General features: G+C 37.3%; 1 protein-coding gene across 4 annotated transcripts in view; it reads right to left on the bottom strand.

Annotated features, from left to right (window-relative positions):
• The window catches only part of PDE1C (phosphodiesterase 1C, calmodulin-dependent 70kDa), a 583,126-nt gene that overhangs the window by 73,674 nt on the left and 482,550 nt on the right, over window positions 1-26,902 (bottom strand). For all 4 annotated transcript variants that reach the window (XM_011972179.1, XM_011972180.1, XM_011972182.1 and 1 more), the window contains 2 exons: window positions 21,379-21,606; window positions 12,666-12,743 (listed from right to left, as the gene is read on the bottom strand). In XM_011972179.1, the coding sequence (XP_011827569.1) occupies window positions 12,666-12,743; window positions 21,379-21,606 (306 nt within the window). The remainder of the gene's footprint in view (window positions 1-12,665; window positions 12,744-21,378; window positions 21,607-26,902) is intronic.

The raw sequence follows: 26,902 nt of genomic DNA, 5'->3' as shown, positions 1-26,902 counted from the left end.
AATTCTAATTCCCTCTGTCAAACCAGATTCCTTTACAAATACAGTGGCACATTAATAGTTCCACAGAGTATCTAGAAGACAGAGTGAAACAATGAAACTTACGTAGCAATAACTACAAGGGAAAAGTTGTTCAGAAAGTCTAATTTTATCATTAACAAAGAGTTCACTATATACTTTTATTTGACATTTCTAATATGTAGTTATTTGGTAAGAGACTGGGATCCAAACACCTATATAAAAAATAAGAATTGATGTTAGAAGTTTCCCTTAGTACAACACAATTTATTTAAACCCATCAATCTCATATATCATATAATATATAATATTAATATAATCCACATATTATGGATTTGTTAATAGATTTTCCCTCAGTCCATAAAAAAAAAAAACCCAATTATGTTGGATTTAAGCATCGCTGAATTCATAATAACTCTTGTTGTTGGTTCAACCTACAGCACAGCTTCCAAAATTAAGTAGAAAATGACAGTGAAGTATCTAGATCAAAATGTTTAACCAAAAAACCTTTTAGAGTTTAATTAGTGAAGTTTTAACTAGATGCATGAGAATGACAGACACCAAAAAATAATATTACAATTCTCTCCTCTATGGATTTTTTGTTGTTTTCCTTGGACAGGGACACATGCATATATGTATATATGATTTAAGATATATGTAATATAGTTTATCATATAGGTTATATATTATATAGGGTATAATATATAGGGTATATATTGCATATATGAGATATATATTATATATTTTACATGTTATATGTCATATATGCATCATATATCAGATATATCATATATGATTAATATACCATATGTATCACGTTTGTATACTACAAACGTGAATTTCAAGATACAAAAATCTACAAGAGGACAATGGTAGTCACCTGCCATCTTGTTCCTTTATAATTCCTTTATATTCATTATCTACCATCCTTGAAAAGCACAAGGACATTCACTGAACCTGAAAGTATATAAAAAATGCATTGATTTGAAATGGATGTTTATAAGCAAAAGCGCTAACTGTTCTGATTCACTATGACTCAGATGAAATGCTAGAACCATGAGTAAGTAATAGGCTTTGTACTTCCATGCTCCCAAGAGCACAAGTCCATAGCAAAAAATGAACAAGGTGCTTTTTCAGGCTAACCCCGTTTGGCCACTTCCCACTCACATATTATGGATTGGTTAATAGATTTTCCCAAATCTATAAAAAAACCCAATTATGTTGGGTGTAAGCATCACTGAATTCACAATGGCTCTTGTTGTTGGGTCAACCTATAGCACAGCTTCCAAAATTAAGTAGAAAATGACAGTGAAGTATCTAAATCAAAATGTTTAATCAACAAAATCTTTTAGAGTTTAATTAGTGAAGTTTTAACCAGATTCATGAGAATAACAGACACCTAAAATAATATTACAATTCTCTCCTCCATTTATTGACTCTTTGTTGTCTTCCTTGGACAGGGACATTGGAGTGGAGAGTTGAGATATTTGTCAAACTACTTGAGAAAATAAGGTTGTAAATGCTTTAGAAAACATGCTAAACCACAGCATTTCCTTACTATTGATGTTCCACATGACATAAATATGTGAAGTAAATGGCCCACAGGAGTTTTCATGGACAAATGGCTAAGGGAAATGGGATATTAGTCAGAATTTGTGTTCTTATGATGACTTAATTGGAACCCAAAGCACTCCAGACATTTGGTCCCTCTTTGCTCATGAAAAATAACCTACACGGATGCTGGATTCTCATGTTGAAAGCAATTCCTTCATTAAAGAAATGTCTACTTTTTGTCAATATATAGAAGGCTGCAGGATACCTTTCCAGAACTAAGAAATATTATCCTTTGAGACAGAAACAAGTTTAAAACCTAAAGGATGGGATTAACTATATGTAGAAACTGCTGCAAATTAGCAGATTTTGACTTCAGTGGCATGACCACTAGTGAAGTATATTACAAATGATTCATTTCTTAAAACAGTTAAGCACTGGAGTTACAAAGGGTTAATTTTTAAGGTAAGGAGAAGAGATTCAAAGTTACTGCTATGGCAACACTGTCTTGGGTGTGAGAGAAAAGGACAGGGTAACAGCTTGTCTTCCCAGTTCACATTCCTTGGCCTGTTTCACACATCACATTATCTGGGCACACCTTCAGAGGGATGTAGAGCCAGTGAAAATCTGGTAGTCTAAAGTGGACAAAAAATAATGAGGAAAAAAAGTCGAGAACATCTACCTTAAAAACAATGAAGTATTGTCAAGATTAAGGCCCAGAAAAGCAATCAAAGATGACTGAAAGTGAACAAGAATAATAATCTACTCCAAGACATTAACACATCTGATGGCTGAATTAATGTGTGGCTGAAAAACAGGCAAGAAAAGGGGTGCCATAGCGGGGTGCCTCTTGCACTGTCAGGATATAGACCATGCAAGATGACCCATATTCACTCTTCGTGGCAGGTCTGTCCCAATGATAGAAACAGATTTCAAGATATTCTACGTTAAGATCACAATTCATCAACAAAGTCCCCTTACATGTTCAGTTCAGCAGCAACCTTCTGATACAATTTGACTTTTCAAGTAGGTTTTCCTTCAAGAAGAAACCACCAACTGGCCAGTTGATATGAGGATTCCAGCGTATGTAGAGTATATATTTCACATTGTACATCAGTAAACTGTCAGTCAAAACTATGCACTGGTCACAAGTATTCATTTCAGTGTCAACAAATCCTCTCCAGCATAATCAACTCTTCCTTTACTGTCAATATGGAATTCCTTGTTCTGCCATTGTGTAGAGCTCTTCTGGCTAATCAGCAAGCCTCTTTTTCTAATCATCACATATCCCCTAAGCTTCCAGATGAAGGAATTTTGTGTTTCCCAAATGAGACCATTCTTACATAAATAATAAAATGATGAATGGCAAAGTAAATTTCACAAAAAGTCCTATGTCAAGAATTCTCAAAATGCCAAACATTTTCTATTACGTGTAGTGACGCAACATAAACTAGGGTAGAAGTTTGAACAAAAATGGTCACTAAGACCACCATCCTCTAAGAATGGTAAATCCATTAGAATTTTGTCAAAAATCACATCAACAGTTACTTAGAAATAGATCTTTCAGAAATTGGGGAAAATATTAAAGGAATTACAAAATTCTCCATAACCTCCTCTACATCTAGGGGGTATAAGATTAATTCAAATATGAGTGTGCTGAAGACAAGTCAGTGTGTTGAAGTGTTGCTATGGCTCTGCATGGACCAATGCATAGCCAGTGTCAACAAGTGATAACACGAAGCCCTATAAGAAGAAATAGCAGAGATTGGAAAACTAAGGTGATAAAATGAAACATCAACCAAAAGGAAAGTTTTGAGGTATCTAAAATAGGGCAGTTCTTTATTCTGGCATATAAAGACAGTCCAAAACCATCATCCTAAGTAGTATGGGGACATTGTTTTTGGAAAAAAGAATAATGTGAGTATGATTCCTTGAGATGAGAAAACTGAAACACAGGTGTCCATGTCAATAAGAAAACTGACGATGCCCTCAGGGTCCGTATAACCAGTGAATGCACACCTCCTGAATAATGGTCATGTGACAAAGCATTTATTGTTTCTCAAATCTATGGAAATGAACCTAAGACAGAAACAATCTCTAGTAAAGACATACATGTGTCTCAGTTCTACCAACAGCCTGCTGTCTGACTCTTTTCTCCCCAGATCTGCAAAGCAGGACACACCTCCACATCTGTACAGGCCCCCTCTATCTTTCACCACCAGCTTCATTGAAGAGCAGGTCATGATGCCTCACCCTATAGGCAACTAACAAACATTTTAAAAAATATGAACATGATGAAAATTAAGTACAACTCAAGTGTAAAGTTGCACCCTTCTGCTGTTTTTATTAATGGCTTGGCAAACCAATTCAAATAGAACAAAAGATATCTTAAAAGCTCAGAGTCATCTATTCCAAATTTATTTATGTACTCTATTTCAAACTAACTTGTTAGGAATCATCTATTTTTTAAAAATTAGGAAAAAAAAAAAACAGAAAAAACACATACATTTCTTCAGGTGACCCCTCTGAGCCATGTAGCAAGTCAAGGTCATGAGACAACAGCCTTGTGAAGAATTATATAATTTAGATATGATTAGAGGCAAATTCCTATAATGTACACAACAATCCTTTTGATTACAGTTATTTGTTCTATGCAAACTAACAAGAATACTGGCTACATTGCCTCCTCCATTGTTTCTGAACTAAGATCCTAAATAGGAGAATATGAGTATCTTGAGAAATATTCAGAAAGAATGGTTGTAAGAAATACAATTTCCTTACTGAGAAAACAAACTGACAAAGCTGTGTCCTGACAGCCACAGTGAAATGCAAAGCTAAGACATTATTATGTGGACGTAATATACATATCCCCTCATATAAGCTTTATTTTAATAGGTTTTAAATTTGGCTTTTAATTTTCACATCCCTAATGATGTCAAGGATCTTTTAATGTGCTTATTTGCTACTTGTATATCTTCTCTAGTGAAATGTTTGTTCAATTTTTTTTGTATGTTTTTAATTGGGTTGTTTTCTTATTATTTAATACTGAGTATCTATATTTAATGAATCAGTTGTTTAACAAATATATGCTTTGCAAATATCCTCCCAGAATGTGAATTGCCTTTTTATTCTCCAAATAGAGGCTTTTGAAGAAAAGAAGTTTAAAATTTTGATAAAGCATAATTTATCAATTTGTTTTTTATGGTTTGTACTTTTGTGGCATGCCTAAGAAATCTTTGCTTAACCCAAGATCAAAAAGAGTTTCTCTTACATTTTCTTAACTAGAAACTGATAGTTTTACAATTTACATTTAGGTTTATGGTAAATTTTGAGATGATGCTTGTATATGATGTAAAGTATAGTTAGAAATTCATTATTTTGCATACAATATTCAAGCATTTCATCACCATTTGTTGATGACTATCATTTTCCCTTGGAATTTTCTTTGCCCTTTATTAAAAATAAATTGTCCATACACATGTAGATATATTTTTGGACTATCTAAGCTATTCTGTTGACTTCTTTGTCTGTGTTGATGCCAATACCATGCTGCCTTAATTACCATAGCTTTATAATAAGTCTTGTAATCAAACCTTCTGTGTAGTCCTCCAACTTTTTCCTTTTTCAAAGTTGCCTTGCCTATTCTGGATGCTTTGTATTTCTATATGAATTTTAGAATCATCTTGTCAATTTCTACCAAAAAAAAGCATACTAGGATTTTAATTGAGATTGTAATGAACCTATAGATCAACATGGGAAGAACTTACATGTCACCTGTCTCTGGAAAATCCCCAAATATTTGGAAATTAAACATTACACTTCTAAATAACTCTTAGGTCAATGTAGATTCCAAGTGGAAATTAGAAAGTATTTTGAGCTGAATGTGAATGAAAATGCAGCATATCAGAGTTTGGATCATGATGCTAACACAGTACTTAAGAAAATCTGTATCACAAAATGCCTATATCAAAAAAAGAAAAAAAAATCTCAAATCAGTAACCATGACTTTCACCTTAAGAAACTATAAGAATAAGACAAAGTAAACCCACTAGCAAGCAGAAGAAAGGAAATAATAAAGATTGATATTAACAATATAGAAAACAGAAAAACAATAGAAAATATCAATGATGATTATTAAAAAATATATTAACCTCTAGCCATACAGATCAGGGAAAAAGAGAGAAAACACAAACTACACATATCAAAAATGAGAGTGATAACATTATTAAAACTTCTAAAGATATTAAAAGAATAATAACATAATACGAACATCCTTTCAATTTAATTCTATTGTGGTCCGTGAACATATTTGTTTGCCTTGAATCCTTTTGAATTTATTGGGACAAATTTATTCTTCCAGAATATAGTCTATCTTTCTAAATATTCTGTATGTGCTTGAAAAGGATGCGTATTCCTCTATGGTTGGGCATTCTAGGAATGTCAATTATGTCAAGTTGATTGACAGTGTTGTACAAGTCTTTGTTTCCTTGCTGATTTTCATATCTATTTAGTCTATTAATTATTGAGAAAGACATATTAATGTCTCCAAATAAATTGTGAATTAAAAATGTTTTTGCAGTTTGTTTCAAGTATTTGGTGTAGAAATGTAAAAAATGATTATATTATCTTGATAAGTGGACAACATTATCATTATAAAATGAACTTCTTTATTGTTGAAACTTATTTATTCCTGTCTTTGTTCTAATATCTACTTTGTCATATATTAATATAGCCACTCAGGCTTTCTTTTGATTAGTGTTAAGACAGTATCCCAATTTACAACCTTTTACTTTTGTGCTATTTGTGTCCTTTTTTGATTGTTTTTGTTTTTATTTGTATATGTTTATGTGGTATATGTGTAATTTTGTTGCATTAATATATTTGATAGTGGTGAAGTCAGGAATTTTATATTTGTGTCTTTTTGTACAAAGGCATAATATATTTGAATATTACAATCTCACAAATCTCTGCCTTTTAATTAAGGTGTTTAAGTCATTTATATTTAATGTGATAACTGATTTGCTTTGTTTTAATTCTATAGTCTTCCTATTTGTTTTCTATTTGTCTCACCTGTTCTTTGTTCCCCTCTTACTGTTTTTCTACCTTGTTTTGGATTATTTTAGGATTCCATTTTATCTGTTGTTGGCTAATCAGCTATATATCTTTCTTTTGTTGTTTTAGTGATTGCATTAGAGTTTATAATATATATTCTCTTAATTTACCTCAATCTATCTTCCAGTGATTTTTATGACACCTCATGCATGATACTGAACCTTACAATAGATATCCCATTTCTGTCCTACTGGACTTTTTGCTACTGTAGTCATACATTTTATTTTTGTGTATGTTATAAACTAAACAGTACATTTATATTATTTTGTTTGCCTAGTCAATTATCATTAAGATAAATTAGAATCATATATATTTATCCATGTAGTTGCCATTTTTAATGCTCTTCATTCTTTTGTACAGATCCATATTTTCATATAGCATAATTATCCTTCTGCCTTTCCTTAAAATTTCTTGCATGGTGGGTCTACTGGTGATGAATTCATTAAGCTTTTGTATGTCTAATGAAAACTTCTTAATTACATCTTGGTTTCTGAAAAACATTTTTTGCTAGGCACAGAATTCTTTGTTGACTTTTTTTCCTTTCATTAATTTAAAAATTTAGCTCTGTTGTCTTCTCATTTGCATTGTTCCTCACATGAAATCTACTGTCATCCTTACGTTTGTTTATCTGTACATATGTGTAATTTTTCTCTGGCAGTTTTTAAATTTTTCTCTTCATCACTGGTTTTGAGCAATCTGATTATAGTATGCTTATGTATAATTTTCCTTATATTCCCTGTGCTTGAAATGTGTTGAGCTTCTTGAATCTGTGGATTTATAGTTTTCATCATCTGGCAAAATTATAGTCCCTGGTTTTTCAAATATTTTTCCTCCTCTCTCCTCTACCTGGGGATTCCAAATACACATTTATTAGGCTACTTGAAGGTGTCCTACAATTCTGTTTTTATTCTTTTTTTCTATTTCCTTTTGGGTAGTTTCTATTGCTATCATTTTGCTACTCTTTTCCTCACCAAAGTCTAATTCCACCTACTTTATTTACCATTAATCTCATCTAATGTTATTCTGTCAATACCATCTATTGCATTTCTCATATCAGATATTGTAGTTTTCATATTTAGAAGTTTGATTTTAGTCTTTAAAAAAAATCTTCCATATCTCTACTTCTGAACATATGGGCTACACTTATAGGAACTGCTTTTATGTATTTGTCTGCTAATTCTAACATCTGCTTCAGTTCTGGGTTGGTTTCAATTGGTTGGGCTTTTTCTTTATTGTGGGTAGTGTTGCTTTGCATGCCTGGTAATTTTTTACTGGATGCCAAACATTGTGAATTTCACCTTGTTGGGTGCTCGATATTTTTGTACTCTCTATATATATCCTTGAGTTTTATACTGGGATGCAGTTAAATTACCTGGAGACACTTTGATCCCTTTTATGTCTTGCTTTTAAGATTGATAGATAGAACCAGAGCAGCATATAGGCTACAGCTAATTATTCCCCATGACTAAAGCAAGACAAATATGAGTCTTTTACCAAATTTTCTTTAAATAATGAATATTTAAATCTGGTTAGTGGGAACAGACACTTTTCCCTGACTTCTGTGAACATCAGGACTATTCCCTCTAATCCTCTTGGATGGTTCTGTTCTGGCCTCAGGTAGTTTCCTCATTGCATGGTTGCTCAGTGTAGTAGTTTCCCTTTACACACAGAGGATATTTTCTAAGACTCCCAGTGGATACCTAAAACCTCAGATAGTACTGAACCCTATATGTATTACATACACATTTCTTTTTTCTTCTTCACAATTTCACTGATAGAATATTTCATTCTTAGCATAGATCTTAACAGCCTCAGCATAAATTTTTTTTTCTTTCCTTATTAAGTCAAGAACTTTCATCTTTTTACTTAAAGGAAGTACTTTGTGGTTTCTCTTTGGCATATCTGAATTGCCAAAATTTCCATTTTTATGCTTTGGAGCCATTGTTAAGTAATATAAAGGTACTTAATTGCAAGCACTGTGATACTTCAACAGTCAATCTGATAAACAAGACAGCTACTAAGTGACAGCAGGGTGGCAAGTACAGCCAGTAGAGTGTGGATAATGCTGGCCAAAGAGATTATTCACATCCTAGGTGGAATAGAGCAGTGATATGGTTGCCTGTGTTCCCACCCAAATCTCATTTTGAATCAGAGCTCCCATAACTCCCACGTGTCATGGGAGGGACCCGTTGGGAGGTAATTGCATTATAGGGGTGAGTTTTTCTCATGATAGTAAATAAGTCTTACGAGATATAATGATTTTATAACGGGCAGTTCCCCTGCACACGTTTTCTTGTCTGCCACCATGTAAGATGTGTCTTTGCTCCTCCTTTGCCTTCCACCATGACTGTGAGGCCTCCTCAACCATGTGGAACCACGTGAGTCCATTAAACTTCTCTTTCCTTTATAAATTACCTGCTTTGGGGTATGTCTTTATTAGCAGCCTGAGAACAGACAAATACAAGCAGGATGGCATGAGATTTCACCACATTCTCAAAATGGTGTGCAATTTAAAACTTATAATTGTTGATTTCTGGAATTTTCCACTTAATATTTTCAGACCACAGTTGGCTATGGGTAATTGAAACCACAGAAAGTGAAACTTTAGTAGTACTGTACTCTTACATTTTTCAGATCTCTGGAGTTTAACTCTCTGTAATCCTCTTCTCTCCAGTATTTTATTCTGTTAACTAAAGCCATCTTGGTCTCCCTGGATTTTTATCCAAATTCTCAACTCAGAGAGTCAATGAGATGTGCCTATGTCACTCCTCTCTATGCTGCCTGGAAGTCCTCTCAAGGCAGTAAGCTGAGACAATTGTAGGGCTCATTTCATTTATTTCCTGGCTCTCAAAGATCACTGTTCTCCATTTCCTGACATCTGTTATCTTAAAAAGCACTCTTCCACATATGTTGTCTGGGGTTTTAGGTTGTTTCAGGTGGAAGGGTAAATCCAGTTCTTGTTACTTCTCTGGCAAAAGCAGACATTCATAGACTGTCTTTTGACGACCCTTTCCACTCTTCATAACTCACTTTTCAGTTTCATGAGACCATCCATAAACATTCCAGTTTCCAGAATATTCAATGAAGGAGAAACCCCTGCTGAATTCCCTCCCTAAGACCTGGTTCATAACCATGCAGGGCCTAATCATTATCTGTTGTTTGAGAGGCACAAAAGATGGCTATCTCTTATTTCTCTGTTAATGTGATCAAGTAAAGTTAAGGGCAAGTTTGTATTTCAGTATAGCTATACTAAATTATAGCAACTCCATGAGGTTACGCTATTACAAACATGGCTAAAAATGCACTGAAAAGAATACATTTGTGTGGCACCCCACCAGTCTTCCAATGCCAATGGAAAAGTTTAAGCATGATTAGAATCTTGGCTCAGAGACCTAGATCTTTTTATGTCAATACATTTCTCCCTAGGGGTAAGTAAGGTAATTTCAAAGGACATCCATTCTTTGAAGTCAGTTAGAAAATTACTGCTGCAAGGTACTAAATAGTACTGCAGTAGACTTACAGAGATAATGTACAGCTGCAATGTGTTCATTATGCCAGGATGTAATTTACCTTTCAGCACATACTGCTTCCCTCTGTGCACGCCCTGGCTCATGGGAGTTTGGGAATAACCAATTGTGATCCAGTTTCCACTGGGTTTCTCTCTCAATGTTCACACTGGGCATGAATTGTACCCAGATACTCCCTCTCAAATATTAAAGAGAACTAGTCACCAGTGGTTCCCACGGATTGGTCTAGGGGTAGGGACATTAAAAATTGTTAAATTGACTCCCACTCATTATCAGACATCATAGGATCCAAAAAGAAATGTTCAAAAATGTATCTGGTTGTTTCCACATAGTTTAAAAAACAATCAATATATCTACTGATCTACATATTTCCTTTTTAAATTTTTCTGAGGTAGAGAGCTTTAATGACCAAAAAGAAAAGGGTAGGTGGGACTCATCAACTGTTTTCTACTTCCTGCCACCAAGAATTAGCTTTAGTCCTGTTAAAGGTTTTGGACTAAAATAGTGCAACTCAGTGAAACTCAGTGCTCTAAGTTCTATTGATACCAAAGCAGTAATTATGTCATATTAGTCCATCAATGAATATAAAAAGCAAAGTTGTTCATGATTATGTTTGTGTGCAAACTTCCAAGTATACAGACATACCAGGACCTACTTGAGGAAGTGGAAGAACAGGCTATGGAGGAAACAGAGATAGACATTAAAAAATGTCTATTTTATTTATTGCAGTCTGCTTACTGCCCCATGAGATCAAGAATCCTGCTCATTAAACAGTCAAACTTTACACTTATTTGCACAATAGAACATAAAATATATTTTATCACTTGCCCCCCTTCCCCCCCCACAAAAACAGTTTAATTCTTTTAAATACTTGGGTATGATTCAGTTAAAAAGGGCACAGTTAAAAAGGCTTTATGAAGATGATAAAATATAATCCACAACGCCCATATGACATCATTATAGTAGATGTTTGTACCACAATGTATAAATGTAACAAGATTCAAAATTGCATATGAAAAATTTGGGACTTGATTTATTCTGGGCTTTTATGCTATAGAAATTTAACAGGAAGCTGTGGGCCAATAGTTGGATACAGGATGGAGACAGTGTCTGGGTTCTGGGTTTGAAGTTGACACCGTTCCTCCACCGTACATTTTCTGGCTTTGGATGCCTTGATTTAGTATTGATGGCTGGCAAAGAGCTTCTGGTATTTAAACAAATAGAGTCTGTACTTACCTATAATAGAGTCTGGCTCAAAGACTGCCATTCTAAATTCTATTTTATTCTGTGTAATTTACTTCTTAGTCACAATTATTCAAGAAGGGTACACTCATTAGATAAGTGATTTCCATTTGCATAAGCACATTGGTAAAAAAAAATTGCAAGTATGTGTTCCCAGGTATTATGTAATAAGACACCTGGAGTTAATTATTTGCATTGTCTTTTTAGAAAAAGTTTGAGAACTGTTTTCATGCATGCAAGCAAAAACAGCATGTCATAATGGCTTAGGGCAGAAAGCTAAAGGGGCTGCTTCCTTTATAATAGATGTGCAAAGAGTTATGCTCCAATTTCTTCTTACTCTTCCACCTGGTTACCCAGCATTTGTTCTTCAAAGGTATTCTAACCAAATGATTCAAAGAAGAGTTTAGCATCAAATATGATGTCTCCAGGGAGGTAAGATTTAGAGAGTCTGCGATGCTATCAAAAACCACTCTGTGGAAACTTTCATTTTTTGCTTAATATAATGTCTGTGTATGAGGGGATAAATAGTAATGAACCTGTGTGATAGCTGAAACAATGAAGTTTATGTAAAAGGCCAGGGCAGGTGTCTCAATCTTATAGTTCAAAGTGTGAAAGGTAATATAATTTGAACTTTAAGGTTTTAGAAAGAGTGAAATGTTATTTATGCTTGCGTTTTGCATTGTCATTGCCTTTAGGACTTGTTCTTGCTGGCAAAACTGTCTTTTACAACCATATATACTGCCTCCCAACATTAGCACTATACAGACCCGTTTTTGTTTTTGTTTTAAGTAAAAATAAGAACTAGTTCAAGGGAAAAAAGTGAAAACATAAAACATGAAACATTTCTTAGTTATGCTACATAATTCCCCATCAAAAACTTATAAATACATTAACAGTATATGATACTCCATTCTAGCTGTCTGATCAGCAAGTCCAAAATAAACTTTTTATAATGTTTAAGATGAAAAATGGCAAGTAGGAAAAGAAAGAGTATAGAAAACATTTGTGATGGAGAAAGTGTGGTGAAGGGGAAGATATACAGCAATAATTTATAAATTATTGATAAAGGTATAATAGTACTCTTTAAATATAGTGAAGGGTTTTTTCAGGATATAAGAATACATTCACAACCACTATTTCAATTTTGGGTATGATTCTAACAAGCTTACATTAAACTGCACATTTTATGGAAAGATGTAATGAGAATAATACGCTTACCATCTGTTTTCTTTGAATCATTTCCGATGTTAGAGTGATCCTTCTTGTCTGTCTTATTTTTACCATCTTTCAAGTCACCTGAAAGTAATAAACATGACAAACAGTACATGTATACAGCTGAGGGGGGTGTTATAAGCATCTTTAAACCTGTCAAGGTTTTAAAAAGTACAGCATAATTTTATAGTCACGAGAGTGTATGTGTCTGAGTGTAAATATCTTTTGTAATCACGTTAGGTCCTGGAAATTGGATTGTGATGCAGAAATTGAGACTGAAAGTTCTTGTTAAACAGAGTTGTAGTTATGTGTTTATCTTCTAACAGAAGCAGTTAAAATTTACTGTTAGGCTGTGGAGTGAGGAGAAACCCGAGCTAACTGTAAGTTCTACCAATTAATAGCTATTTAACTTCTCTGTGCTTCAGTTTTCTTATCTGCAAAATGGGTATGTTAACACCTATCTTATAGGCATATTGGATAAATTAGAAGGCATATCACTCAATACAGTTGTTATTATTCTACAACAGAGCTACAAATGGTATTTTAATAAAAGATCTTGTCAAAGTGTATGTTTGTAAAAGTTGTAAAATGCTATCCTTAGAAAGAACATGTGTCAAAAATGTATTTAACCCACTTATGAGGGAATAGTAAGAAGGTTCCAAGAATACTGGAGCTGGGTATTAATGAGTATTTTAGAAACGTGTGAAAATACATTTGCTAGGTTAGAGACAAAACTGGTTATATCCTACAGGGCAATAAAACCATAACTTTTGGGGTTATCTTCTCTCTCAGTCAAAAATCTATAAATTAGCATATAACTTCACAGTACCTAGGCTTGAATCAAATAGTAAATAAAGTTAAACACAGTCATGTTCTTCAAGAGCATCAGTCAGCAAATTAAGGCCCCTGGGTCAATGGTGCCCACCACCGATTATGGCAAATAAAGTTTTCCTGAAACATGGCCACACTTATTCATTTACATATTGTCTTTGGCTGCTCTCATGCTGCAATAGCTGAACTGAATAGTTGCCAAGAGACAGGCAAAGCCAGAAATATTTTCTATTTGGTCCTTTACACTAAAACAGTGCTGCACCCCTATCTAAAATAATTTAATAATCCCTGGGCATGTGTGTTCAACAATATGCCAGTATGACATAGAAAGGTCGGGGACCTCTTCCCCCAGCCTCATTTTCAAGTGTTGGATATCTTCGTACCAGTCTTAATAATGGAAGCTTTCTTTTTAGCCTGGATAAAACCAAGAATACATTCTCACTCAAATACTGGTACTTACTGAAGTCAAAAGATCCTAATAATAATTGGAGTGAGCTGGGCCTCCAAGGAATGTGTATGAGGGACAGGATTTACTCTTGTTTACTTTATTTGTGCCAGGCAGTGTGCTAAATGCTTTGCATGCATCATTTTATTAAATCTTCTAATAGCTCCATTATGAAGGTACTATCATTGAAAGTAGACAGCTTCATCAAAGATTCATTTGCTAAATGTCCTATTTGTTAAATTTGCTGAATAAACCACTTACCAAATGATTGAGGATGTTTTCCAAATTTGAGTTTTTTTCTTGAGGTTCCTGCAGCCAGTTGCACAGACACAGGCCATTCCATCTATGTCAAGGGGTATGGACTGCCGACTCACACGTTTCGTACCCCACCCTGAACTCACATCTGCCCCAACCTTGCACCTGGATCTCCCTCTTGCAGCAAAACTACAAGGCCCTCAGCTATAGTATTTGCAACTTCTCTATGAAGCTCAAGTTTTAGATTTCAGACTTCTGTTTACTGTTTCCATTTCTAAATGCCTTTGGCCTATGAATTTATAAAGAAATGATTATCTAAGGATGATTCACGACCATTTGGGGCTGTGATATATTCTACAAACCACATACTTTCAATGGAATTTGACAAATACTAAGCTAAGCTAGAAGTCAATAAATTTTCCAGGTTCCCTCTCATTCTTAATTCTGAAATGGGATGGACTGTGATATGGTTTGGCTGTGGCCCCACCAAAATCTAATCTTTAATTGTACCTCCCATAATTCCCATGTGTTGTGGGAGGAACCCAGTGGAAGATACTTGAATCATGGGGGCAGTTTACCCCATACTGTTCTTGTGGTAATGAATAAGTCTCACGAGATCTGATGGCTTTATAAGGGAAAACCCCTTTTGCTTGGTTCTCATTCTTTCTTGCCACCACCATGTAAGACGTGCCTTTCACTTTCCACCATGATTGTGAAGCCTCCCCAGCCACATGAACCTGTGAGTCCATTAAGCCTCTTTTTCTTTATAAATGACCCAGTCTTGGGTATGTCTTTATCAGCACTGTGAAAACAGACTAAAACAGACTGGCTGGAAGAATTGAGGAGCAGGGGAGTCTACTCTGGCCAGGGTCCAAACTGGAGGATTTTAAGTACAGGAGATGGTCATCACCTCTTCCACCACCAAAAGAGAAGAAATCCTTTAGAGGTCCCACGAAACAGTACAAATACTGGCTTTTCCCTATTTTAAGGAAGCCAGAGATGTACTCAAGCATCTTGAGCCCTGTAGTCAAACTAGTTCCTTCTAGTTCTTTCTTCCCTCAGCGAGCCTCCACACTCTTAATGCATGCTTTTTAAGCCTTCTGGGTTGCTCTGAACTGGAGCTTTACCCACAGCTACAGCAACACCAGGATGTCTTCTGGAAGTCGTGGAGACGGTTACCTTTGCTGGTTGCTAATCAGCAGCCCATGATGGTCCCTGTTCTCAGCCAGGGATGGGGAGGCTGTGGGAGGAAGTCACCTCAACAGGAACAAAGATTAGAAGATCCCGTCACTGCCAATGGGTATCCAAACCTTGAGAACCTCCTCCCTCACCAACATCCTTCAGCTCTAACTTGGAAGATATCCTAGGCACCCCACAAAGAAGGGGGCTGGTACAGTGACACATGCTTGTTTGATGATGTTGCCTGAGCAAAACCCATTAGGTAATTTCCCATGGGTTGTATCTGGAGCAATGACTGATGTGAGTTGTTACTCAATAAACAAGGGGAAGTGAAAAGACTTTCTGTGCAGTTATAAATCATTTTAATTAGGCTGCTGTAATACAGTCCTGAACCACCATTAGCCTTTCTTATTATTGCTCTAAACTGATTTCTTTTCCCACCTCTCATTTACAGCTTACTTTTTAAGGGAAATGATAGACTGTTGCTTATTTCAGGAAATACGCACACTTGTGAAATCAAGCCAGCCTCTTTGACTCAGGTTCCTGTTTTGTTGCTTTCAGGCTTTCCCCTTAACCAACTTCAAAATGAATTATTATTTCCACATCTGCCCTCTCTGGGTCTTTGTTTCCCTATGGTAGAATTCATATTTTTCCTTGTGACTGGCTTATTTGCATTTATTGGTTTCTCCCACTGACTAGACCTGGGGTTGGCAAACTATGGCCCATGGGTCAAACCTGGTCCCGCTGCCTGGTTTTTATGACCTACAAACTAAGAATGGCTTTTACATTTTTAAGTGGTTAAAACAAGACAAAAATTTTATAACATATGATATTACATAGAATTCAAACTTTAATTTCTATAAAGTTTTATTGGAAAGCAGGCTAACTCATTTGTTTGCATATTATTTGTGGCTGCTTTAAAATGGCAATGTTGAGTAGTTGCAATAGAGACCTTACCTCCTGCAAAGCCTAAAATACTTACTATCTTGTCCCTTATAGAAAAAGCATGCCATTCCCTGGAATAAGTATATTGTAAATCTCTTATAAACAGCAGTTAAGTTTCCACATTTCTCTGATTGTCCCTCTCCCTGAAGGCACCAAACTACAGGTACATGCTGCTTACAGAACAGAGCATTGGGACTCACGCAGATCAGAGTTTAACCTGAGATCTCTACTTAATGGTTGCTTGACTTTACACAAGTGATTTCACTTATCTGAGTCTCAATGTTCCCACCCACAACGTGGGAATGAGTGTTTCTACCTCACAGAGTTGTTAGAACTTTTACATGATTTAATGTAGATAGAATCTCAAGTAAAATGTCTGACACATGTTAAGCATTCAATAAAATGGTAGTATTATTGTTATTGCTTTTACTAAGGGAAAGACATTTCTTTTTTTTTTTTTTTTATACTTTAAGTTCTAGGATACATGTGCATAATGTGCAGGTTTGTTACATATGTATACTTGTGCCATGTTGGTGTGCTGCACCCATCAACTTGTCCTTTACATCAGGTATAACTCCCAATGCAATCCCTCCCCCCTCCCCCCTCCCCATGATAGGCCCCGGTGTGTGATGTTCCCCTTCCTGAGTCCAGGTGATCTCATTGTTCAGTTCCCACCTATGAGTGAGAACATGCGGTGTTTGGTTTTCTGTTCTTGCAATAGTTTGCTGAGAATTATGGTTTCCAGCTGCATCCATGTCCCTACAAAGGACACAAACTCATCCTTTTTTATGGCTGCATAGTATTCCATGGTGTATATGTGCCACATTTTCTTAATCCAGTCTGTTACTGATGGACATTTGGGTTGATTCTAAGTCTTTGCTATTGTGAATAGTGCCACAATGAACATACGTGTGCATGTGTCTTTATAGCAGCATGATTTATAATCCTTTGGGTATATACCCAGTAATGGGATGGCTGGGTCATATGGTATTTCTAGGTCTAGATCCTTGAGGAATCGCCATACTGTTTTCCACAATGGTTGAACTAGTTTATAGTCCCACCAACAGTGTAAAAGTGTTCCTATTTCTCCATATACTCTCCAGTACCTGTTGTTTCCTGACTTTTTAATGATCGCCATTTCAACTGGTGTGAGATGGTATCTCATTGTGGTTTTGATTTGCATTTCTCTGATGGCCAGTGATGATGAGCATTTTTTCATGTGTCTGTTGGCTGTACGCATGTCTTCTTTTGAGAAATGTCTGCTCATATCCCTTGCCCACTTTTCGATAGGGTTGTTTGTTTTTTTCTTGTAAATTTGTTTGAGTTCTTTGTAGGTTCTGGATATTAGCCCTTTGTCAGATGAGTAGATTGCAAAAATTTTCTCCCATTCTGTAGGTTGCCTGTTCACTCTGATGGTAGTTTCTTTTGCTGTGCAGAAGCTCTTTAGTTTAATTAAATCTCATTTGTCAATTTTGGCTTTTGTTGCCATTGCTTTTAGTGTTTTAGACATGAAGTCCTTGCCCATGCCTAGGTCCTGAATGGTATTTCCTAGGTTTTATTCTAGGGTTTTTATGGTATTAGGTCTAACATTTAAGTCTGTAATCCATCTTGAATTAATTTTCATATAAGGAGTAAGGAAAGGATCCAGTTTCAGCTTTCTACTTATGGCTAGCCAATGAACTTCCATTCACAATTGCTTCAAAGAGAATAAAATGCCTAGGAATCCGACTTACAAGGGATGTAAAGGACCTCTTCAAGGAGAACTACAAACCACTGCTCAGTGAAATAAAAGAGGACACATACAAATGGAAAAACATACCATGCTCATGGATAGGAAGAATCAATATCGTGAAAATGGCCATACTGCCCAAGGTAATTTATAGATTCAATGCCATCCCCATCAAGCTACCAATGAGTTTCTTCACAGAATTGGAAAAAACTGCTTTAAAGTTCATATGGAACCAAAAAAGAGCCTGCATTGCCAAGACAATTCTAAGTCAAAAGAACAAAGCTGGAGGCATCACGCTACCTGACTTCAAACTATACTACAAGGCTACAGTAACCAAAACAGCCTGGTACTGGTACCAAAACAGAGATATAGGCCAATGGAATAGAACAGAGTCCTCAGAAATAATACCACACATCTACAGCCATCTGATCTTTGACAAACCTCAGAAAAACAAGAAATGGGGAAAGGATTCCCTATTTAATAAATGGTGCTGGGAAAATTGGCTAGCCATAAGTAGGGAAAGACATTTCTAACCCACTCTGTTAAAAAAAACAAAACAAAACAAAACAAAACAAAACAAAACAAAAACACCAGAGGGAAGAAACATACCTTGCCTTTCTCACCACCCCTTACATGTTACTCTTTTGAGAGGAGTGATTATTTATCTAGGAGGTAAGGTTGAGCATGCACAGCCCAGCCCAGCCACCCACATCCCAGCCTGCTTTGAGGTATGTTTTCTGTAAGACACACACCTTTTCTGTCACTTTAGAAGCACCCTGCGAGGGTGCTGGGGTGGGGTAAGAGTCCTGTGCCTGGCTATACAGTGTCTGGTTGTGTAAATTCATTTCAGAGTAAAATGTAAAGAAGCCCATGTATACAGCAGACCAACTCTGTGTTTCCCAAGTCAGTTCCAGTTTTAGTGGAGCTGATGTCTTGATCATTGACTTTCTAATTTTGTTACCTGTCTCTCAGTTGGTTCAGACCTCAGAAGGGGTAGCAAGGAGGGGCCTGCACTGCCCTCTAAAACATTAACAGGTACATAATAAATTCTTGTTTTAAAAAATTTTTGTATGAACATGTTTTTATTTTTTAAAATTTTTACTTCCACAGGTTTTTGGGAAAAAGGTGTTGTTTGGTTATATAAGTAAGGTGAGTTGTGAGACTTTGGTATACCCATCACCTGAGCAGTATACACTGAACCCAATTTGTAGTCTTTTATCCCTCACACCCCTCCCACCCTTTCCCCCAAGTCCCCAAAGTCCATTGTATCATTCTTATGCTTTTGCATCCCTATAGCTTAGTTCCCACTTATGTGCGAGAACATACGATGTTTGGTTTTCCATTCCTGAGTTAATTCACTTAGAATAATGGTCTCCAATTCCATCCAGGTTGCTGTGAATGCTATTATTTCATTCATTTTTATGGCTGAATAGTATTCCATCTCTATCTCTCTCTCTCTCTCTCTCTCTCTCTCACACACACACACACACATACACATACACACATATATATATATTACAATTTCTTTATCCATTCATGGATTGATGGGCATTTGGGCTGGTTGCATATTTTTGCAATTGTGAATTGTGCTGCTATAAACATGAGTGTGCAGGTATCTTTTTCATATGACTTCTTTTCCTCTGGGTAGATACCCAGGAGTGGGATTGCTGGATCAAATGGTAGTTTGGGTACATGAAAAATTCTTATTAAATTCTTCAGAACTTTTTTTTTTCTGGACTATGATGCACTTGAATACAAAGCAAATGAATTAAGAGCAGTCTCCAGAAGGGGGCAGGACAAGTCGGGACAATGGCCTTCTGTGCCTCCTAGGGTGGTCACCAGGGTTAACTGAAATAATTTTTGAAAGGTTCCTGGAATGTGATATAAGCTATCATTATTATTACATGTGTTAAAATATTGCTCTCTGATTATATGTTATAAATGGTTAATTATAAAAATAATTGGAGAACATCATGCTAAGCACTTTCTACATATAGAAATCATTGACTATGGCCCTGTAGCATAATAGCTAGAACACAGTTCTGAGTAGATTACCTGGCCCCACCAAGCAGGCAAGAGAATGAATATGTAAAAAGAGAACTTAAAACAGCATCTAGTGTGCAGTCGATGCATGCTATTTGTTGTTATTCTCTTCATTGTTTTTACCATCATGAGTATTACTGAAGGTTCCATGAGGCCTGTGCTGTGAACAGGTATTACTATATACATTGTGTAGAAACAGTAGAAGGTTAAGTAGCCTGGCCAAGGACACTGAAAAGGGAGAAGCACAGCTTGACTTGAGTCTAGGTCTGTTGACTGCTATATTGCCTTGCTATTCAGCCACAACCTGGCAATTGCAAGCTCTGGAGACTCAGAACTTCCTGCCCACCCCTAATCAAGGGAACCAAGTCAAAGCCCTGTGTACATGCTCATCTTGTTCTCTACACTCAGAAGTCTCTTTTGCCCATCTGACCAGCCAACTTCAGCATTCAAAACCCCATCTTGAAGCCTACTCTGACATTTATCCCATTTTATAATCCCCAGTCCCCAAAAAGCTAATGTCTTTCTCTCCACATGTTTCCTGGGCATTTTATCTGCCATGCCACTACTTTCTTTTGCTCACATTTCACTAGAAATATTTGTGAGGATGTCTCTATCCCCTTTGATATTTTGGGTTTCTTGTGGCCTTTCCATTTCTAAATCCCTGGTGCTAAGCATGGTGCTTGGCACATAGTTGTTAATCGATATTTGTTTCATTAAATATAAGAAATCAATAACTATATGCACACTATGGTGACCAGCTTACCCCAGTTTGCCTGGAGCTTTTCTGTTTTTAAAACAGAAAGCTCTGTGTCTCCTAGTCCCAGGTAAACTGGAACAGCTTGTTCCCCTAAAGTATACACTTGTACACATATAGATACACAGATACCTATTACAGGAATAGGCTCAGGCAAACCTGAGGCCTGACCCTCATAGGGGGATGGTACATATGGGAAAATGACTTTCCATTCACCCACTTTGCACTCAGGACTATGCTGGGGTTGTTAATGGTAATTTCCCTCTGGCAGGCAGGCAGGCAGGCACTGGCTATAGTCTCCAGGGCAGCTAGAAACGGCCAGAAAGGTATAAATCTCCCTGAAGAGGATGGCACAGGTGAGCTGGTGGCTGCTTCTGCTGGGATCCTGCGGCCCAGTGAGGTGAGATCAGCAGGAACTGGATGAGCAGGAAAGCCTTGCCCTGTGAGCTGTCCCCATCAGTGGGGTCGTTTGCCAGTTTCCATTCATCATGTCATTAACTCCCCGAAAACAGCCCTTCACCAGTGCAATTCTACTCACCATTCTGTTGCTGTTCTAACGACTTCTCAGCTTTGGAATTTTTCCCACGAGGGATGTCACTTTTGTTCATCCGTGTTCCACTGACTTGATTCTCAGCTTCTCCAGACGTCTTTTTCTCAGATTTGCCAGATGCGCCTTCTTCAGCCTGGCTTCTCGCTTCCATTTCCTTTTGCTGCTCCTCTGCGGCCAGGCGAGCCTTTTCCTCTGCTTCCTTCTTGGCCTTCTCCTCTGCATCCATGGCAAGTTGGGAAAGGCACAGAAAACAGAAAAAGAGGTAATGCCATTAGGAGAATGACCTGTTTTAATACGCAAAGAGGATCTAAGGTGTTTACTGAGTGGGCACATTTTTGCTTAATTCATCAGATTGGCATGTATACTTAGGAAACCAGTAAAATAGGTTCATGATGATGTCATTCTGAAAATAGTCAGTTAGAGGAGGGGTTGGGGAGAAAATAATAAGGATAATAATTAATAAACCAATATTGTAATGATATTATTAATATCACCATTATTAATAGCTCCTATTGAGTGTGTTCTCTCTGCCAGGTATTATGCTGAGTGTTTTTTGGGGATTATTTACTTTCATTCTCAAAACAACCTTACAGCAGCTACTATTACTGTGACTCAATTTGACAAATGTGGAAATCAAGGCTGAGAGACACCATAAAACTTTCCCATAGCCACAGTAAAAACTGCAGCTTCCTATGGGCTTGCTTAAGACCTAGAGTTTAAACACAAACAATTGATTACAAAACAAAACAAAATGGGAAAATATCCGACACTACAGCAATTGAAGACAAACACATTGAGGACACTGTGAATTTAAAACAAGGAAATTGAGCCTTATGAAAAAATCACGGTCTTCAAACTGTCCACAAGGTGAGAGGTAGCCTTTAGTTTGGCCAGGTACCTGGTCTGTGTCTTTCCTTTTAATGAAAAAATGCTAGCATTACTTCCAATCCAGTTGATTATAAAAGGGCTTGGCTCTGTGCTTACTCAAAACTACAGCAGAATTGCATAGGTTAAGTATTTATGAAAATATTGGTTCACCCATCCAACTCATATTTATTGAGCAGTTGTAGTGTTAAGCACTGTTTTAGGTATGAGGAATACAGCAGCAAGAAAGTCAATTTATAAATAAGAGATCATAATTAAGTAAACAAATGACTAAGATACTTGCATGTTGTAAAAAGTGCTTTGCAGAAAACCAAAGCAGAGTAATATGCTGGAATACAATCAGCATAGGGGAGGGAGATTGCATTAGACAAGGAGGTGGAGAAGGAAGGCCTCCTTGACAAGGTGACATTTAACCAAGTCCTAAATGTTGAAGAGCTGGCCGTGCAATAATCTGGACAAACAGTATCTCAGCCAGAGGAACTAGAAAATGCAAAGGCCATGAGGTAGAAATGAGCTTGGTATGCTCAAAGAACATTGAGTATGGTTAAAGTAAATTTGACAAGGGCATAGTGACAGATGGTGTGGTCAAATGACCAAGGACAAGCAGGGTTAAGATCATGCAGGGCTTTGCAGGCAATGAGGTGGCATTGCATTGTAGAGAATATCCTACACAGAAGACACTTAACAGAGCCCAGTTCTCCCAAGGTTCTAGAGACTCATCCCCTGTAGCACTTAATTCACTCCAAAGGTCTTCCAGCCTGTGCCATAAACTTCCATTGGGAAAATCATTATTACATTTTTCTCCAGATGTGTTTTAAAATGCTCCACACATCATTATCAGGTGTTTTCTTTATTTCCTTTGTGTTAGCCTTGGTCCTGGAAAAAAGCTAATGCTCATAAATAATCTATTTGTTTTTAATCTAATGGACCCCAGAGTGACTATGCATCTATCATGTTTCCCTTTGTTTTAGCTGCTAAAGAGCTCAAAGTCCAAATTTGGTCCAGGTTCAGATGATCATGAGGCTTTATGACATGTGTTTTGTGGAAGTCTATGATATCTGGTTTAGTCTATTTCTCCTGCCTTTATATTTGCTTTCCTAAGATGTCTTCCTTAATATATCATGCTTTCATTCATTGATCCATCCATCCATCCATCCATCCATCCATCCATCCATCCATCCACCCATCCATCCAAACCAATGCCCTAGCCTCATCCCCAAACAAATTAAATAAGATTCTGGAGAAAGAAGGGCAATAATAGGATAGTTTGAATGTTTTCCAGGTGATTTAAACATGCAGAATTGAGAAGCACTGATTTAAATGTTAAATGTTTGCCATTCAGTATTTCATGACATTCTATTCCCCAAAAGAATATATTTGTAATTTACATTGAAAAGGTAAGGAAAGATTTCACAAATAACATAATTATGTACATGTAAAGTATGTCTTCTGGCCTTTATAGAAAGGTACAACTACAGAGTGAAAATGCTCTTGCAGAAGAAGATGGTGAGATGGCATTCTCAGTAGGATGCAGGACCACAGAAGGTCTCCTGGAATATTCACTCAGGCTTTATCTCATCCTTCTTCAGTGACTGAGGATGGGGTTTAAATGTCATCTTTGCAGGTTCCAAGATGGCCAATAGGAACAGCTCCAGTCTGCAGCTCCCAGTGTGAGCAATGCAGAAGATGGGTGATTTCTACATTTCCAACTGAGGTACCAGGTTCATCTCACTGGGGCTTGTCAGACAGTGGGTGCAGTCCACAGAGCAGGGCAGGGCATTGCCACACCCAGGAAGCACAAGGGGTTGGGGAATTCCCTTTCCCAGCAAAGGGAAGCTGTAACAGACGGTACCTGGAAAATGGGGTCACTCCCACCCTAATACTGCGCTTTTCCAACTGCCTTAGCAAACGGCACACCAGGAGATTATATCCCTCGCCTGGCTCAGTGGGTCCCACACCCATGGAACTTCGCTCATTATAGCACAGCAGTCTGAGATCAAACCGCAAGGCAGCAGTGAGGCTGGGGGAGGGGCGTCCACCATTGCTGAGGCTTGAGTAGGTAAACAAAGCAACCAGGAAGCTCGAATTGGGTGGAGCCCACCACAGCTCAAGGAGGCCTGCCTGCCTTTGTAGACTCCACCTGCAGGGGCAGGGCATAGCTGAATAAAAGGCAGCAGAAACTTCTGCAGACTTAAACGTTCCTGTCTGACAGCTTTGAAGAGAGCAATGGTTCTCTTCTGCATGGAGTTTGAGACCTGAGAACGGATAGACTGCCTCCTCAGGTGGGTCCCTGGCCCCTGAGTAGCCTAACTGGGAGACATCCCCCACAGGGGCCGACTGACACCTCATATGGCTGGTGCCCCTCTGAGATGAAGCTTCCAGAGGAAGGATCAGGCAGCAACATTTGCTCTTCTGCAATAGTTGCTGTTCTGCAGCCTCCGCTGGTGATACCCAGCAAACAGAGTCTGGAGTGGACCTTCTGCAAACTCCAACAGACCTGCAGCTGAGGGTCCTGACTCTTAGAAGGAAAACTAACAAACAGAAAGGACATTGACACCAAAACCCCATCTGTACATCCCCATTATCAAAGACCAAAGGTAGATAAAACCACAAAGATGGATAGAAACCAGAGCAGAAAAGATGAAAATTCTAAAAATCAGAGCGCCTCTTCTCCTTCAAAGGAAAGCAGCTCCTTGCCAGCAACAGAACAAAGCTGGACGGAGAATGACTGACGATTTGAGAGAAGAAGGCTTCAGACGATCAGTAATAACAAACTTCTTCGAGCTAAAGGAGGATGTTCAAACCCATTGCAAAGAAGCTAAAAACCTTAAAAAAAAAGATTAAACAAATGGCTAACTAGAATAAACAGTGTAGAGAAGTCCTTAAATGACCTGATGGAGCTGAAAAATATGGCATGAGAACTACATGAAAAATATGGCTACTGAGAACAAGCTTCAGTAGCCGATTTGATCAAGTGGAAGAGAGGGTATCAGTGATTGAAGATCAAATGAATGAAATTAAGTGAGAAGAGAAATTTAGAGAAAAAAGACTAAAAAGAAATGAGCAAAGCTTCCAAGAAATATGGGACTATGTGAAAAGACCAAATCTACGTCTGCTTGGTGTACCTGAAAGTGATGGGGAGAATGGAACTAAATTGGAAAACACTATTCAGTATATTATCCAGGAGAACTTCCCCAACCTAGCGAGGTAGGCCGACATTCAAATTCAGGAAATACAGAGAACGCCATAAAGATACTCTTCCAGAAGAGCAACCTCAAGACACATAATTGTCAGATTCACCAAAGTTGAAATGAAGGAAAAAATGTTAAGAGCAGCCAGAGAAAAAGATTGGGTTACCCACAAAGGGAAGCCCATTAGACTAACAGTGGATCTCTTGGCAGAAACTCTACAAGCTGGAAGAGAGTGGGGCCAATATTCAACATTCTTAAAGAAAAGAATTTTCAACCCAGAATTTCATATCCAGCCAAACTAAGCTTCACAAGTGAAGGAGAGATAAAATCCTTTACAGACAAGCAAATGCTTAGAGATTTTGTTACCACCAGGCCTGCCATAAAAGAGCTCCTGAAGGAACCACTAAACATGGAAAGGAACAACCAGTACCAGCCACTGCAAAAACATGCCAAATTATAAAGACCATCAATGCTAGGAAGAAACTGCATCAACTAATGAGCAAAATAACCAGCTAACATCATAATGACAGGATCAAATTCACACATAACAATATTAACCTTAAATGTAAATGGGATAAATGCTCCAATTAAAAGACACAGACTGGTAAACTGGATAAAGAGTCAAGACCCATCAATGTGTTGTATTAAGGAGACCCATCTCATGTGCAGAGACACACATAGGTCAAAATAAAGGGATGGAGGAAGATCTACCAAGCAAATGGAAAACAAAAAAGAGCAGGGGTTGCAATCCTAGTCCCTGATAAAACAGACTTTAAACCAACAAAGATCAAAAGAGACAAAGAAGGCCATTACGTAATGGTAAAGGGATCAATTCAACAGGAAGAGTTAACTATCCTAAATATATATGCACCCAATACAGGAGCACCCAGATTCATAAAGCAAGTCCTTAGAGACCTACAGAGAGACTTAGACTCCCACACAATAATAATGGGAAACTTTAACACCCCACTGTCAATATTAGACAGATCAATGAGACAGAAAGTTAACAAGGATATCCAGGAATTGAACTCAGCTCTGCACCAAGTGGACCAAATAGATATCTACAGAACTCTCCACCCCAAATCAACAGAATATACATTCTTCTCAGCACCACATCGCACGTATTCCAAAATTGGCCACATAGTTGGAAGTAAAGCACCCCTCAGCAAATGTAAAAGAACAGAAATTATAACAAACTGTCTCTCAGACCACAGTGCAATCAAACTAGAACTCAGGATTAAGAAACTCACTCAAAACCACTCAACTACATGGAAACTGAACAACCTGCTCCTGAATGACTGCTGGGTATGTAACGAAATGAAGGCAGAAATAAAGATGTTTTTTGAAACCAATGAGAACAAAGATACAACATACCAGAATCTCTGGGACACATTTAAAGCAGTGTGTAAGGGGAAACTTATAGCACTAAATGCCCA

The sequence above is a fragment of the Mandrillus leucophaeus genome, unplaced genomic scaffold (genome assembly GCF_000951045.1).
Source record: "Mandrillus leucophaeus isolate KB7577 unplaced genomic scaffold, Mleu.le_1.0 Scaffold128, whole genome shotgun sequence".
Taxonomy (NCBI): domain Eukaryota; kingdom Metazoa; phylum Chordata; class Mammalia; order Primates; family Cercopithecidae; genus Mandrillus; species Mandrillus leucophaeus.
The sequence above is the reverse complement of the archived record's forward strand: the minus strand, read 5'-3'. Positions and strand labels throughout refer to the sequence as shown.